Source organism: Rhipicephalus microplus, chromosome 2 (assembly GCF_043290135.1).
Source record: "Rhipicephalus microplus isolate Deutch F79 chromosome 2, USDA_Rmic, whole genome shotgun sequence".
NCBI lineage: Eukaryota > Metazoa > Arthropoda > Arachnida > Ixodida > Ixodidae > Rhipicephalus > Rhipicephalus microplus.
This window is the reverse complement of record NC_134701.1, coordinates 67,778,729-67,795,921: the sequence shown is the minus strand read 5'-3', so window position 1 is coordinate 67,795,921 and position 17,193 is coordinate 67,778,729. Positions and strand designations below refer to the sequence as shown.

At 44.7% G+C, this 17,193-nt stretch overlaps 1 protein-coding gene across 18 annotated transcripts in view; it reads right to left on the bottom strand.

The window, feature by feature from the left end:
• Nucleotides 1-17,193, bottom strand: part of LOC119170849 (uncharacterized) — a 101,234-nt gene that overhangs the window by 58,605 nt on the left and 25,436 nt on the right. For all 18 annotated transcript variants that reach the window (XR_012893698.1, XR_012893697.1, XR_012893696.1 and 15 more), the window contains 2 exons: nt 10,600-10,683; nt 4,421-4,547 (listed from right to left, as the gene is read on the bottom strand). Coding sequence is in view for 14 of the 18 variants with exons in the window: in XM_075886552.1 (XP_075742667.1) it covers nt 4,421-4,547; nt 10,600-10,683 (211 nt within the window). In the remaining 4 variants the exon portion in view is untranslated. The remainder of the gene's footprint in view (nt 1-4,420; nt 4,548-10,599; nt 10,684-17,193) is intronic.

The window sequence follows — 17,193 nt, the reverse complement described above, 5'->3', positions numbered from 1 at the left end:
CCGCGAGATGAACATCTCACGTGAGTTTCATGCGAGCAGTGGATGGCTTCAGCAATTCATGGCCAGGCACGGATTTTCGATACGGGGGCAAACGGCTATGTGCCAGCAGCTTCCCAATGCCTACGAGTATAAGCTGTTGAGCTATCATTGTTAAGTCATCAGGCTGCGGAAGGAGCACAACTACTTGCTCTCCCGGGTGAGGAATGCTGATCAAATGCCCGTGCACTTCGAGATGCCCATGAACACCACTCTGCAGAAAAAGGGCTCGGAATTTGTAAGCGTACTGACGGGCAGAAACACCAAACTACGCTGAACAGTAATGTTGTGAGCTTTGGTGGACAGTACCAAAATACGCCCGTATGTAATCTTCAAGCGCAAAACGCTACCCAGCACTCCACTACCACCAGGAATTATTGTGCGATCCGAAGGTAATGCGTGGATGAATGGTGACCTCGTCTGTGGCTGGCTTCGCACGATCTAGGAGAAGAGGTCGGGCGCCATGTTGGCACGGTGGTCGATGCTGGTGTTGGATCCGTTTCGAGGCCACTGCTCTGATGCAGTGTAAGTGCACCTCGCTGACCACCGCGCAGACCTCGTGATCATACCCTGTGTCACGGCTTCCATGCCACAGCCACTAGACGTGTGCCCAAATAAGCCGTTCAAGGCGCACGTGAAACGGCTGTATGCCGTGTGGGTGGCCGATGGCCGTTGCGCCCTGACACCGACTGGGCGCGTGCGGAAGCCATACATTGCGCTGCTGTGCCAGTGAATCGTGGATGCGTGGGGGGCGATTCCGGCCAACATGGCGCACAAGAGGTTAAATGTGCGGCATCCACAATTGCTTGGATGGCACCCAGGACGATTGCGTCTTTGAGAGCGCCAGCGAAACTGACAGCGAAGAGTCTGCGATGATTGAAAGAATGTGAATCGGCGCCGTCAACGTTGTGGCAATCGCTTCAAAAAGAGAGTTCTTTTGTAAACGAGATTATGATGTGCTGTGCAGTTGCGACTTCCCAAAACAGTTTTTTTTAAAGCTAAGCATGCAGATTACTCCCAGGTTTTTTTTTTCTTCAGGAAATACAAAGTTAGGGGTACGGGTTATATGCGAGAAAATATGGTAAGTATATGTTGCCGCATCCTAAATGTTGCTTTTAATTAAGCACTTTTTTCTCTGTTGAGGCCTGAAACAATGGAGTGTCAACTTAAATTTTGCTCAGAGAGATGAGCTACAGGAAAACTACCGTATAATGCGAAATATAGGTTGAGGTGGAATATAGGTTGACCCCCTTACCTGGACCAGCAAAAAAGGAAAAAAAAGAAAATCGCGAAATTGTTCACGGATTCACTTTATTCAGTCCTCCGAGCTGTCGGAGCTCTCCTCCAACGACGACTGCTTATCACTAGCCGCCTCCCATAGCATGTCGACCTCAATGCTGTCGAGAGCATTGCTAACGCAGCACTTCTTGAATGCGCGCACCACCATCTTTTCAGCAAGAGACCTCCATGCCTCGGAGACCCAACGAGAAACTGTCGCGAAAGGTGGCCTGCGCAGCCAGCCTGTCGGTCGGTGTCCGCGGGTTGTCGCCAGCCATCCATTCGGAATACAGCGCATGCACACCGTCTTTGAAAGGTTTATTAAGGACGACGTTCAGCAGTTGGAGTGTTGACGTCATCCCTCCCGGAATGACGACAAGATCCGCCTTTTCATCGCGAAGGCTCTCCTTCACTGATGCCGTCAAGTGCCTGCGAAACGCATCCAGCACGAGCATGTTCCGTTGCTGGAGGAGTGTTCCGGGCCGCCGGTTCCGCACTGTCCGGATCCACTGGCACATTAAAACCTCGTCGATATACCCCTTCTCGTTGACGCTGACAATGACATACCATGGGAAGGCCTCCTTCGGCATCGTCTTTGGCTAGAAGATGAAGGGGGGCAACTTTCTGCTGTCGGCCGTGCAGGAAAGCATAAAGGTGAAGCGCGAATGCTTGGTTCGGTTGACAAAATCTTCCCCTCTTTTGCCCCGCGCTCACAAACAGTCGTGGACCACAGCGGCATCAAACCACACCCCCGTTCCGTCGGCCTAGCCTAGCATGTAGCCATGCTGCCACCGGAGGCTGTTCACGTAGAGTTGAAACTACCAATTTATCCCCGTACATCTCCAGCAGATTCTGGCATATCGACGTGTGCTGTCGAAGGGCACATCCCTTGCATAGCATGAAGCGACAGACTCAATACATGGATCCCTTGACGTTTTCCTTTGACAGACCGGCTTCACGGGCGAGCTCGAGGGCTTTTGATCGAATGAGCTCCGCATTCACTGGCAGAGATCTAGCACGGTACTCGCTGATGAAATCAGCCACTTTACCCTGGAGTTCCAGGTGCACAGCTCAGGGACCACTAAACGATGTCTTCTTCGCGTTACACACCGACAGTGTGGATTTTTGGTTGCGCCAGTACCCGACGCTTTGCTCGAACACTCCAAACTGCCGCTGTGCCGCCATGTTGTCATTCGCTTCCGCGAATTCAATGACTTTTCTTTTAAACGCAGCGGTGAACTGGCACCGCGTACCGGTATTCATGGCATGTCGCAGAGTAACGTCGACACTCGCTACAAACACTAAATGAACAAGAAAAGAGAAATGGCGTCGGCAGAGAACACGTCTGCCTAAAGAAGCGATGTCGATGCTGATGCCCAAAAAGCATGCGACACTCCCTGTTGCCAGACAATCACTTGGTTTATGCCAAGGGCCAGTGTATAGGTCGAGGGGTGACTTTTTATTGACATTTTTTGGAAAAAATCTCGACCTATATTCTGCACTATACAGTAATTACACATTTGAAATCAGCAGAAAAATGCACAAGTCTGTACAGTTTCACCAAGAGTGCTGTAGAAATAAACAAGATGACGTCTAAGACTAGTCTGCCCCCTTAACATAAGTGCGCAAAAGAGACTTGCACGATAAAGAAGTGGCTTATCTTTCGCATGCTTTCACAAGATGAAGTTGCGTGGACTTCTTTTAATTGTTTTTTTTAAATATTGTCACTTGTTAGCGATCATATGCTGTAGTAGACTTTCGTGCTGCACTATTTTTCACTGCTAACATGTCTTCTCTGAATAAGCACTCAGTTGAAAGACGGCACTTGTCGATGTCTCCTTTTTTTTTTGTGCATTTCTGTCAATTCCCACACTGCTGAAAATTTCTTGACAGAAGTGGCCATTTGGCCAACAAAGCAGCTGGGCAGTTTTACTAAACAGTTCTCCCTCAAGGAGATCATTCATTCATGCTTTTTCTCCAATTTCAAGAACAAAAATTTTTTTTTCAATACGTCGTAAAGGCATAGATTCTGCCCATTCGTGTATACAGAAAGTGACACTGCGCAGCGTTTGCACTCATCACACTACAGGGCGACCCTTTCTTTGAAACAGCCAAACCACAGAAATATGGTCTGCCTCAAAATACGCAATCATGCTCATGGTGAAGGAGGGTATTATGCTTATGAAAACTAAGCACCTTGACGGTGCAGTACTCTGGAAGCAGCTGGCACAGTGCACTGCTTTGCCAAAAAGAGTCCCTCCAAAAAACTTTGCAGGCAGCCAGCCTTGAAATCATGCGATAAGCTTTTTACATGTGTCAGGGTCTTACCATAAAGAATGCCTGTTGTCAGCCACTATTCCATGCTTTCCACACACAGAGGAGAAACTTTTCACAAGTTTGCAAACTTGCATGGCTTGCCTCGAAAAGCACACTGTTTGCTGCTAGTGTTCAAAGAGTTTTGAACACACCACCATCAATTTAAAGCCCCCCATGCAGCTATATAACAGTTGGCCCATCATGCCAAACCTACAACCTATCAGCCCTAAGGAGTAAGACAATTGTTTAGGTTTAACACCCAAAAACCACGACATGAAAAGTAAAACACTGGTATTGCTAGTGAGTTTGTTGAAAAGTGCAAGAAGCTAAGGATCAGCTTTAATCTTTCACATTACGAGATGGACCTACTGCCTACTAAGCTACTGAGGCAGAATGCTTCAATAAGCACTAACGAAAAGGTGCACTGACGCATAATTTCCCCCAATGTCTGCATATGAGTAAAGAAGGCCATAATACTTACCAAATTGTTTTTGCAATCTCAAAATTAACTGCAAATGTAGAATTTCACAAGGCTCCATAATGGACCAATGATCACTTTCAGTGGCGCAAGGTATACACGTGCTGAAACGAAGTCTCGGAAGCTGGTATTATGAAAGTAAAAGCTTGTTACGGAGAAATAACTAACTTAATGAGAGGAGCAAAAATGCTCTATGGCCTTTTAACAAGCACCCCTCACATGCAAATGCATTGCAGCTGCAGCCCCTAGATGTATTCAGAGAAGAGGTTAGAAACACAGGTTCTGGCAAAACCAATATTCACTAGCACTTACGACTTGCTGGACAGAGAGGCATAGTAGTGCCGCCTTTGGGCTGGTGCCATCGGCTGAACGCTGATGAAGACTGGAGCCACAGCCGGCTTAGGAATTTTGTCTTCTAGGCTGGCCGAACCGCTGGCTTCTGCAGGTAAGCAAGTAAAAGCATGTAGTCAGCAGCCAAATTAGCAACAGGATACAGCTACCACCACTGCCAAGAGTTCTTCACATCCAAGCAACCTCAAAATGGTTAAATACGGTGGACTCCCATTAAATGAAACTGTTAAACGGAAAAACTGTATAAACGAAACTATCCAGGCATATTTGATTGGTCTCCTATATATTTATTGATAAAAAGTTTTGGGTATTAGGAACATTTTTTTTTTTGCTTATGTCGGTTAAATGGAACTAAAACAAGCAAAAGCCATCAACAGTGAAAGTGGCCATGGCAGTCTAGCAACCATGAAACAAATGCCAAAGTTAGCGTAGCCTAGCCAAGCCAATCCAGCGATTGCATATGCCTGCCCACGCCAAGAAGCAATTGACGTCTCGTCGTGAACTTAGACAGCCTTGAGGAACCTATAGCTGAAGTCCAAGGAGAAAATCTGTGCTCAAGTGGTGATGAGATGGTGTGTGATCCCGAGCTCATTTTAGTGGCCGACAGTGCAGCAAGAGATGCTGTCATCCTGTTGCAGCGCTACTTTGAACACGAAGGTGGCACAGAGTTCCTGACCAGCCTTTCAGTAATGCACTCCTACTATGCGAGAGAGTGCTTGAACAAGGCCATGCAAATTGTTATCACCCCCCTTTTTCGGAGTCAGCCATATTAGCAAAATTTCTTTTTAATCAACTATAGTAGTGTTGTATACTTCAAAATCTTTTTGTTCAGTCAGCAACAGTTGGTTCTTTTCAAATAATTCATTTTGTTGGCTTTGCTTAAATGAAACTTCTCATAAATGGAACAAATTTTCTTGCCCCTTCGAGTTCTGTTTAAGAGGAGTCCACTAAAAAAAAATGCAACCACATTTTTGTGTGCAGCTGCGTTCGCCATGTTTGCACATTTCATAGAGCTGCACGTTAGTGCATGACAACCCTACACACTACATGAAGCCAAAAGTGACTCAAAACAAACTCATAGTACAAAAATATGCGAAAGACAAATAAACAAACGACTGTTCGCTATAAAACCTTTAATACTTGTACGTAGAAATGCCACCGAATCAGTTTTCGCAAGCTGTAGCCAAGTGCTTGCACACAGGCTGGTCTTAATTTTATTTTGACTTCTAGTGACTCTGAGTAGAACCCCTCTTTTTCATTCATAACTGCTGCCTTTTTTTGGCTGCTCCATTGTTCCCCACTGATCCTGGCATAGCCCCTATGAACCAGGGGTCTCTAACACGTGGCCCATTGACCTTTCGCTTGCAGCCCACACATTTTTGAAAAGCATTCTCTTTCATGAGGTAAGCCGTGCGATCACGTTCTGTTGAAGCACAAACGAGAAACAAGAACTCTATCCTTCAGTATCAACTCCAGATTTCAGTCCTCATGCAGAATAGGTCACCACTGATAGGGCACACGAAACCTGCCGAGAATGCCTTTTAGAAGTAACCAGTATATGATATATGGGGAAGGCCTCCTTTCCTATTGCAATGTTAGATGAAACTTTGCTCCAAGTGTCAAAACGTTCGCCGGTCTTGTGGCAACTCTCTTTCGTAGTTTGTTTCGCCATGTGACTGTAACAAAGGCATGCGAAACTTTATTTTTATCATCAATGGGAGGCAGTCGAAGTCTATTTACATTTTTATTGCCGATGCTCTTATGGCGTATTCAGCTGGCTGCTCTGGTCCTCTGGCTAGGAGTTGCCAGATGCCGAGGTGGCTCGCAATCGGAGCTCACGGGGCAGCGTACCAACTGGATGCATTGGTGATCTCAGCAACGTGCCTGTAGCCCTATTGTTCAGTCAGTGTGGGAAACTGCCGGGTAAACATCTCTGCCCCGCATCTACAAGTGGCGCCGATCAGACCAGTGGTCATCTCCAATGTGTATGGATGCAGTGGCAGCCTTGTGAGCTCTGCACATAAATCTGGCAATTGTCGCCGACCGAGTTGCTGTAACGACAGTTTTGGAGTTCCACCGTAAATAGCCGGAGCCGCCTTTTTTACAGGGTGCATACATGGCTTCACAGATGTGAACTACCCAAACACACGTTCAGAAACGCTACTAACAGCGCACTGGCACGAAGTGTTATGCGGTCGGCGATGTCCCTTTCCGAAATGCAGGCTCGCATTCTTGACCTGGTTCACTTACCGGCAGCCACGTGATTTGTTGACTTGAGTCATGCAATTCGTCCTACAAGTCAGATCGTGCCATGCTCTCATTTTGTAGCCAGAGCGATTGGGAGCGCTCAGAGTTAGAGACTGATGCTCCAAAAGAAAGAGCTGAACGTAATCCGAGCGCTCGAATTTTACCGAACACGCGGCCACCTTTCAGAGCGCTTGATAATGACATCACAGACACTCGCGAGGCACTCTCGTTCTCTTTGATATTAAAGAGTTCATTCTGCCCAGGGCAGCCATATGCATAGCAGGTGCCGTGTATTTGCCAGCCCAACTTATCTCTCCAAAAGTAGACTGGAGAGACGCATTATTTATGCAGACTGTGATAAGGCACTGTGTGTAGACCCACATTTCAAAGAATACAACACTATACCTGTGAACCAGTAATGCCGACAAAAAAAAAAGTTACCATTTATTTTACAATTTCTCCGAACTCTATGCATTTCATACATCCAAAATCCATAGTGAAGTAATTTGATCAGCAGTGAAAGTTTTTCTCGGAACAATCACACAAAAGGTTGAAGAAACATGCAATGCAATAGTGGTGTAAATGTAAACTTTTCAGTTATCTGACTGGACGGATCACCGCTTTCAAATATATCCAATGTTTCCAGGCCAGTTTGGTTCTTTTCATCATAGGCACTTCGATTCTCACCACAGCTTCTCTCCACCGAGCCGTGAAGATCACGCACATATATAGTGGACACCACTCCCAGCAAGAAGTTGATGCTCCTCAGGGTGCTAAGAGTGTGCGAAGACTCTGGTATAAGCCTCCTCTTCGGTTTTGCTTTGGCGTCTATCAATGAAGCACCAAAATTAAACAGCCCTTTCACACCTAAGCTTTACTGCACATGCGTAAACCCTCCTACTACCCCAATGTGAAATGGAAGTTCAGTAACTTGAATACAACAAAACTGGAAAAAACGCACTACTTACAAGAAGTGCGGAAGTATCGAAAGTACAAATAGAAAAATCAAAACCTTTTCATGTTCTTGATCAATATTGTCGCGGGTTATAAATTACAGGGAGTTTATTTAAAAACACGGACAATGGAACTTGTAGAGACGCTCTCAGAGAAGGCCGCTAAGATTGTCGTCTTCTTCACTCACCTGTGCTGCGCCTCTCGAGCAAATCTGCGTTCTTCGTTGTTGTCGCTATCTCGTCATTAAATGCAGCTATGCACGCGGCATTACCCTCCCGCCAGAGTGAGCGTCGTCCTGATGCTCAACAGGTGGAGATGCGGCCAGCGGGTGTTTACATCATCACTGAGAGTGGTAAAGTTTCATGCGAACCACGTGCACTGACTCAGGCAGATGCTGGCGACGTTTCGAACAGGAGGAGGCATCGGGCACGACTTCGTACGTCACGTCGCTAAGACGGCACAATACCTTGTAGGGTCCGAAGTATCGGCGCAAGAGTTTCTCTGAGAGGCCTCGTCGTCGTACAGGAAACCAAACCCAGACTATCTTCTGGTTGAGAAATGACGAATCGATGGCGAAAGTTGTACCGTTGGGCGTCAAGTTGCTGCTGGTTCATTATTCTGACGCGGGCAAGCTGCCTTGCTTCCTTGGCGCGCTCAGTGAAGTCTGCGGCGTCCGTCTCTGAATCATTGCAATCATAAGGCAGCATGGCGTCGAGCATTGTAGTAACTTCTCTGCCATGAATTAGTGCGAACGGCATCATTTTTGTTGTTTCCTGACGCGCCGTATTATACGCGAATGTGATGTACCGCAATATTCGGTCCCAATTCTTGTGTTCCATGTCGACGTACATGCAAAGCATGTCAGCGATTGTCTTGTTAAGACGTTCTGTAAGCCCATTCGTTTGTGGGTGGTAAGCTGTCGTCTTCTTATGCGCTGTGCCACTGAGCGTAAGCACAGTGCTCCAGCTGTAAACACGGTACCTTTGTCTGTTATGACGAAAACACGGACAGTAGAACTTGTAGAGACGCTCTCAGAGAAGGCCGCTAAGATTGTAGTCTTCTTCACTCGCTTGAGCTGCGCCTCTCGAGCAAATCCGCGTTCTTAGTTGTCGTTGCTATATCGCCGCTAAATGCAGCTATGCACGCGGCAATATGTATATCCAGTATCTATTTTACATAGGAGCAGTGTAAAAGGTGCAAATGTGGTCTTAAGAAACTTTGTTCCCATTTACTGTGGCTCAAGTACTGTGACTCAACTATAAATGTGCTCATAACCCCTCCTTTATGTGTATTGCTACCATGAACGCACGCGACAATTTTTTTCGTCTGAATTACCGTATTTACTCGATTCTACCGCGCCCTCGATTGTAACGCGCACCCGATTTCCACGACGAAAAAAAAAAAAAAAAACGTAAGACATCGATTGCAACGCGCACCCATTTTTCTCGCTGGCCCGCACGATCACACCACTCGAAAAAACGACTCCTTTCGGGAGCGTCTTCCATTTAAATATGAGGTACGGCGAAGCTCGTGCCGATCTGACGTCTAACAGAGCATTGCCGCCACTGTAGTTTTACCGTGGACCGATGTCAGCATGCAAACTTGCTTCGCCCCCTTCTCGACAGTTGTGGTGCCAGGCATGTCGAAGTAAAGAGGAGTCTGATCGGCATTCCCGATTTGCCCAAGCAGGTAGCTGTTGTTGTGCCGCAAGTTTAGGACAAACCTCTGAAAACTGTGAAGCTTTTCATCGTAATCCTCCGTAAAACTTTTCGCATATGCACATTCCCCTTCGGAGGGAAAAGCCTTTCCTCTTCATAAGGTTAGTTAGCCAGCACCTGCTTGCTTTAAACTGGCTCCGCATTAGACCTTTTTCTAAGGCTAATTGCATAACCCGCACTTGGAGCAGTTCTGCCGTCACGGGCCGCCGTGCCGCTCGCTGCTCAACGCACATACTCGCCGAGCAGCTCTTTAATTTGCGGAAACCGACCTTGCTGTGGTCCACTGAAGCCTTTGCGTGAAGCTTTGCTGTCGCAATCTTCTGCTTTTGTTTCCGCCAGTCCCGCACGCACGTTTCGGGAACTCCGAACGACCGCAATGCAGTCCTATTTACGTCCGTTTCGGCACACGCGATGGCTTTTCTTTTAAAAGAGACACCGTGGTGCACTCGTCGAGTTTTTGGAGTCGGCCCTTCCATGCCGTCGATGCTAATGCACACCAAGATGACGAACTCCTCAGCACACGTACGAAGTGCCGCACATGGGAAACACATAGGCAGAAATGGCCGACGCGCCATGCCGACGCACTTAGGGGGCGGCCATTTCGGAATGCCGATGGCAATAGAACGACCGTATTCATTTTTTTTTTCGTACTCGATTCTAACGCGCATGCGATTTATGAACTCGCTTAACCGGAAAAAGGTGCGCGTTAGATTTGAGTAATTACGGTATGACACGCAACTGATCCTTGGCCCACAACAATGTAGCAAGCGAGCTTGAATACCTCCATGAGGACCACAACTGAAAAGCCCTTTATTTTTAACAGCTTTCACCATGTTCCGCACACAATATTGTAAGCACATTGTCTAAAATTAAACCGAAGAGACTAAGTTTTGCACACTGTCTAGGCTGCTTTCGTTTGCAAACGTCATTATCACTGTTTCACGTTGCATGTTTTTAGAAAAGCGTGCTTGGCACACTCCAAAAATGGTACGAATTACCCGGGTGAGCCAAACATGACAAAATCGATGCTATTACACAATGCATACACTTGTTGAGACCACGGAATCCATCCAAATAATCAGATTTTCTAAAATGAAAGGGGTCAAATTAACGAGCCTACTAGTGCTACTAGTAGAAGACAATTACATCCCCTCATCCACTTAGAAAGCCAGGAGTCTGCAGTGCACATGTTGACAAATGAGGAAGGCGCAAGGCACATACCTTCGTCCCAGTTCTCTTCAGTTATAAAATCTGGGGCAGCCGGCGGCATGGTCACATCACCTGTTGGCTTGTCCTTTTCCGTAGCTGCAAGGCACAATGTCACTAACAATGAGCCTACGCGAGAGTCCTTTGTCAAACTTCTCTCAGCATTTTTCTGAAAGATTCGATGACCTAGTCATTGCATCTAGCTTATTCCTGCCATTGCATTACTAAGTATTGTTTTCAAATACATTAACTAGGTGTATGCAAACAAAAAATTGAAGCTAACTTCTTATTATGCCTTGTTTTTCTTCAAGCCCTCTTTAAATTAGGTACTGCACTCAATTTGTCACACGAATTTATTTTGTCTGTCATACGGAGCACATCAATACTGAAGATAGACAGTCAACCAGCGACACAGTTAAGTTGGAAATTAAACACCCTGCACTTTTGTGCACTTGCAGACATCATATGTTGACAGAATCAGTTAAGATCACAGTGTGCTACAATGTAGACAAATACGAACACTGTTGTAGAGCATGCAGTGTTTCAGCTGCGCTCAATCCCAGAGCTTAAAGAGATTGCCATTTGCTATGGGATGTCATATGCCAAGAGACTGCTCGGTCGTTGCTTGGTCAAGAAAAATTGAAGGGACACTAAAGGCAACTAATTAAGTTGACTTTGATCTTTGAAATAGAAGTCCAGAAACCTTATAGTGTTACTTTTGTGTTAAGAAAATGCTTATTTTGAAATAAAATCACGTTTTAGTGGTTAACATCAGGTTGTCGCGCTGCAAATTACCGCCTCAAGCAGAACGTGTCTCGTCACTTTTGCCGTGCACAACGTTGTCCGGCTTTACTGCACGGCTGCCGACACTAGTAGCAGCAGATCGAAAATAGCGGTAGCCACAGCAATAACAACAGCCATTGAACAATATCCTGCCATGGCCTGTGATATGGCAGACGTGCTTGGTTCAACTGGGCCCCACTAGATGGCACGACTTGTTCTGCTTAATGAGGTGAAAATGAACTTTTGAACCACTTGCGCTATTCCACATAGTAACGTCTGGCGGTTCTTTTTCTATGAATCAAACAAAAACGAACAAGCAGCTTTTTGTTACATCTCTTGATGCACGTAAGATTATTTAGTGCGACTAGTTCAATTACTAGTGATTAATTATAGGCGATACCTCTGACGTAATAGGGATCATTTTGCGAATGTTCTATCGTACCGCATGTGTTCTCGTGCGTTTACCTTAATTTGTCGGTAAGTAGGGCACTACTGTTGATAACGTCGTTTTAGAACTTGCCATACATTGAGAGTTCACTCCGACAAATTGTGATTTGACTTTCGTCTCTCTTCAATGCACTACGTTAACCAAAGCTGCTATGCAAGCAGTGTTCTCGTGCATTTACTTTAATTTCACGATATATAGAGCACTACTGTTGATAATGTCGATTTATACATTGTCATACATTGAGCTTTCACTTCAACATAAACTGTGATTTGACTTTCGCCTCTCTCTGATGCACTGCATTAACCAAAGCTGCTGTGCAAGCGGTGTTCTCGTGCATTTACCTTAATTTCACTATATATAGGGCACGATATATAGAGATTCACGTCCACGGATAGAAGTTCGTCGCACACGCAGTCCACTCAAGGCGAGACTACCATCTCAGCGCCATATGAAATTCCTGTGGCGAAACAGTTCCGGGGGATCTGTTGAACCACTTGCACGAGTCTGCAAGCATGCAGACTGCAGAACATAGGTCTGCAGTGTAGTTTTTTCCCCCTGTCTGAGCACAACGCCATGCGGTATAAGCAACGGCTGGCAACAAATTGGCTTGCATTAGATTAAGGTACAGCAGCCGCAGTAAGGCTGTTTTGAGGGTCCGAAAACTACCAAAAAGACAGCATCGTTAGTGACCGAGTCTGATGTTAGTGATAAAACGTCCGGAAAATTGGATGCAAAACCTATAAACGTCCACAATTTCGAACTTTTTAATACATTTACTCTATGGGAAACTTGACGGTGCAACAAACAGATGAGTCTGGGAAATTAACAGATGAGCCTGGGAAATTAAGCATGTCAAAATGCCGACTGTAACTTACAATGCACTCGGAGAAGCTTTCGTTACAGTACTTTGTTCAAATATTCTACGCATTATGTTTACTATAAAAAGTAACTACTATGACTGCATGGTTTAAATACAAGCTTTGCATTTCAGTTGCAAGATCTGTGTTGCCGTTTATGAAAACAATTAAGCCTCAAGTTCATTAGTGATCAAGTACAGGGTTTAGTAAATTACAGGTCTTATGTGTCTGAAACCTACTCTGTGCTCTCAAAAATTTCCTGAAGACAAGGACTTCGTACTCAGTTTGTTCAAACTCTAACTCTTGCACAACAACAGTAAAAAGAACAGTTCTTAGTAAATGGAAAAAACATTTTTCCACAGCTAGATACCAATGCCTTATCTACAATGTTTGGTACCACAATGTAGCCGGAAGAATGTTCTATTAAATGACAAAAAAAAAACAGCTCTCGTCTTGTGCACATATATATATATATATATATATATATATATATATATATATATATATATATATATATATATATATATTGGAGTGGAGACACAGTGGGGCTCGGGCACGGGCTCGGCTAGCATGTAGAAGAAAAAAAAAAAGATCAGAATGAGAATAGCCGGCCTGGAATACAGGCGTTCTCTCACTTATCACCATCACAATGGCCCCGTCGATGAAAACGAAGTACTACATCTTCGATTCTTCGTCATTTTTTTTAAAGATTGCAGTTCGACCATCTCCCAGTGGCCTTTTCTGGTAGAGCGAAGTCGAGTGCACTCACTTTTGAATCAGTATTTCTGTGAAAGCTTTACAGGAAGGCCTTCTGTAACGACGTTAAATGGGACATCCAATGCATTTTCGACTATACTGAGATAACGCTGTTTTCAAATATTATTTACAGTTCTGCAAAAGCTAGAGTGTTTCATTTTGCCCAGGCACTCGTCAATATTTTAATTAAGCACTAAACAACTAGTCAATATGAAAACCGATACAGGGAGCTGTTCTGTCATCCATGGTGGGTATCGGACGACATCACGAGAATCCATCGCCGATGATAGCACGAGGTCCGCTGCTTCCCGCCATGGCTGGCCAGGGCGTAAGCATAGCTCACATACCTTTTCTGACGCGCAAAAAGCAAGTTGGCGATGTTATCCGACGCGGAACCAAGCTGTACCAGCTTGTCTGAACTTAGCAGTGACAAGTTCAGCAATGATGGCAGCTACTATCCGAGCACGGAAGCATTGTTTTTGATTTCAACCCGTCAGCGTGTGAAGCTTCTGACATGCCCCAAGTCTATTTCCTCGTAGCTCAATATTGTAAGACCTGGTGCCAACAATGACTTACGCACTGCATGCAGCTGATAAAACAACTGTGCTCGCGTCGTCATCGCTGGTCGTCTCCTCGTAGAAGAGAGCACGCGCTGCATTGGTCTGTTGGGAAAGGCGAGGTTTTTGAATATGAGTAGGCCTTTACACAGGGTGGCCCGCGTTTACAAATGTGATTCCAAAATCAGCTACCAATTTTAAAATTTGTTCTCTAGAAAACTAAACGGCTTACAGTTGTATAATTTGGCACATATCGCCACAGTACTGGCAAGAACACTAGCTCAAAGCTTTAATGAAATCGGTGAATATCAAAAAAAAAAAAAAAAAGGCAAAGTTTCCCTTTAACATTAGTTTTGGCCACTCGCTTTCAGCAAAGTAGTATTGTAGGATGAAATCATCGAGTCTAGAAAACACGTACCAGTGATGAGAGCACGTCAAGTCAAGTCAAGTGCAACATCAAGCGGGTGAGCGACACTCCCCCACTGGATGTTGCAGCTTGACGTCGACTCACCCTTGTCATTAGCACTAAAATATGATGTGTCAACCTCATCGCCAAACTCATTGGTGACGATTTAACTTGCAAAATCTGCTGTCAATGAGTGATCAGCAAGAAATGAGTCCTTTAGAAGTGTGTGCAATACACCATCATCAACGTGCTTGAGCAGCAATCCAAAACTATTTGCGATGTGGGAAGACTTCCTTATAGTAAAAAACCAACAAAGCGTCATGGATCACACTGTGTCCTTCACACTTTCTTACCTAGATGTAGTTATGCGCCTGCAAACCGCGCAAGTTCAACTTGAGAAATGCCTTGTTCAAATTGAACAATTTAACTAAGCACGGTGGCGAAAGAGGTAACGAGAACATTAGCCACAGCCGAGATGCAAGATTTAGAAATTGCTAAACCACGCTTTCTCAGTGGAATCCCACAGGGCACTTTGGTAGCTGGAACCATTGATAAATAAATCCTGGTCATCGTATCATGTAAAAAGTCCCGCATGATCGCTTCTCCAAGCCAGACAGCAAAAATTGCGAAATAATGTTTTGTAAAATACAACCCAACGAAAACAGAATCGTCTTACTTCTGGGCAATTATTGAGGAAATCAAGTAGCAGGCTGCTGTCCGACAAAAACTTAATTGCCCCAGGTATAACTTGCCCCGAAATCCACAACAGCAACTTTTTTATTTCGTTTGCCAAAGTAATATCGGCTGACTGGCAAATGCAAAGTGCTAGCAGGTGAATATGTTGAAATACATATTGCTGGCTAAATTTATCCTAGACATGCAGTAAATGTACATAGGTTACATAAACCTTGCATAAGAAAACCTCAATGCTTAAAATCAGACATTCATACTTATTGAGTGCTTCTAATATGAAGATCTCATGCAAGCTGCTAACTAAAGTTGTGTGTGCCCGGTGGCACACAAAAACGAGCAAAGCGAATATTGCTACGTTCTGTCTTTAAGTTTTATCACCCCGTTACACTGTACATAATTCTCAGCACAAACCGGACCAGCACTGTTCAAGAAGCCTCGGGAACAGTAGTAGATAATTTCATTAAGATTAAGCCCACTCCACGAGCATTACAGATTAGTTTAAAACCTATGGGGCCACTAGCGATAAAACTAAAATATACGACGGCACGTGTATAAATGCCGACGCGCACCACCGCTTGTCAGATTGACGGCCGACGCACTGCTTGCCGCTATCAGTACCAGCGGCTTGCTGCAATTTGAATTCTGAATCTGAGACCACAAGTTCAGCCAAATAAAAAGTTTAATCTGAACGTCCAGTGTGCTCCCTTCATCCGCGTCACGACCTCATGACAATATTCACCAGCACTCTCGCTCTTTTAGGAGAGCTGCAATGCACTTCACTGAAGAACACGAGCTTGGAAGCAAAGCTCTACGTCTACGAGACGCTCTGTGCATGCCTTCGTAGCAAGGCAAGATAATCGCAGTGAGGAAATTTGCACGGCTAGTTACGATAGGCTTAATTTTTCAATAGTCAAAATGAGTAATTTATGTGTTCACTACGGTTACCCTGATGTCAGAAAGCTTCCTATAAACACACTAGAGGGAACCTTCGCACTAGTGTCTAAGGAGGCCGTTTGCATCCACATGGCCCTTCAGCCAGCACGAGAATTAAGAGTTGTACAAGAATACGTGTAAACTTCATTCTTTCGGCTCAATTTGGCTTCTCGTGGCCTGGAGCCATTTTGTTGCAAGACTAAAAATAAGCAAATGTTCAGCAGTTGTACTTCAGCAGTTTACTTCAGCAGTTGACTTGGTTAGCCTTTTAGGCTAACCAAGTCAAACCAGTTGGCAAAGTTCACAATGATTCATTCTTTTGATCCACAAAAACCTGCCAAACACAAGAATGAATGAAGCCACAGGTGCATTCGAAACTGTAAGCACAAAGATTAGGCAAATTGTGTACTGCCATGGTGGCTGAATGATCAGGGTGCCAGAGTTTTCTTAAGGTAATTTTGGGAACGATGCCTAAAGGATCATAAAATGTATTCCGTTCAATATGAGAAGAACAACGCTGCAGGATTCATGAATAAAACCAATTATAACAGGCAGTTAATCCACATAAGGAGCAATTTCACTTAAGATTTTCGTTTAGTGCAAGTCTACTGTAGTTACCAGCCTCGAGCAGAAATTTTTTTTACCACATGTCACTCGCCTGTATGGGCACTAAGCTTGTGGAGGCGTAATTAAAATATAGATTTAGAGCACCTGCTATATGCTTTTTCTCGAAAAGAGCACAAGAGCAGCATTCGTAAGTTCTCTGAATTATGCAATTTTACTCACATGTAGCTAAACTACACTAGAGAAGTAATTCCACATTCGAAATCAGCACAGAAATACAGAACTCTACAAGTTTCAACAATATCAATAAATTAAAATTTTTAAGATCCATATCCCCCTTGGCCAGTATATGCAGTAACTCGGTAGAACTTCGTTGACATAATCCCACTAAGCATGATCTTGCTCCTGCACTCGTAATTGCAAAAGCTAAAAACAACCTATATTTGATACGTTCCCATTGATACGGTCCTGGAAAATACAATCATTCAGCAGTAATGTTCAGCACCACAAGAAAGTGCAGTAGTATGGAATGTTCAGTAGCCAAAAACTCATTCCCGTATACAAAAAGTGCCAACGTGTACTTGTGAAGTCACTGCGGCGAGACTGCGCCTT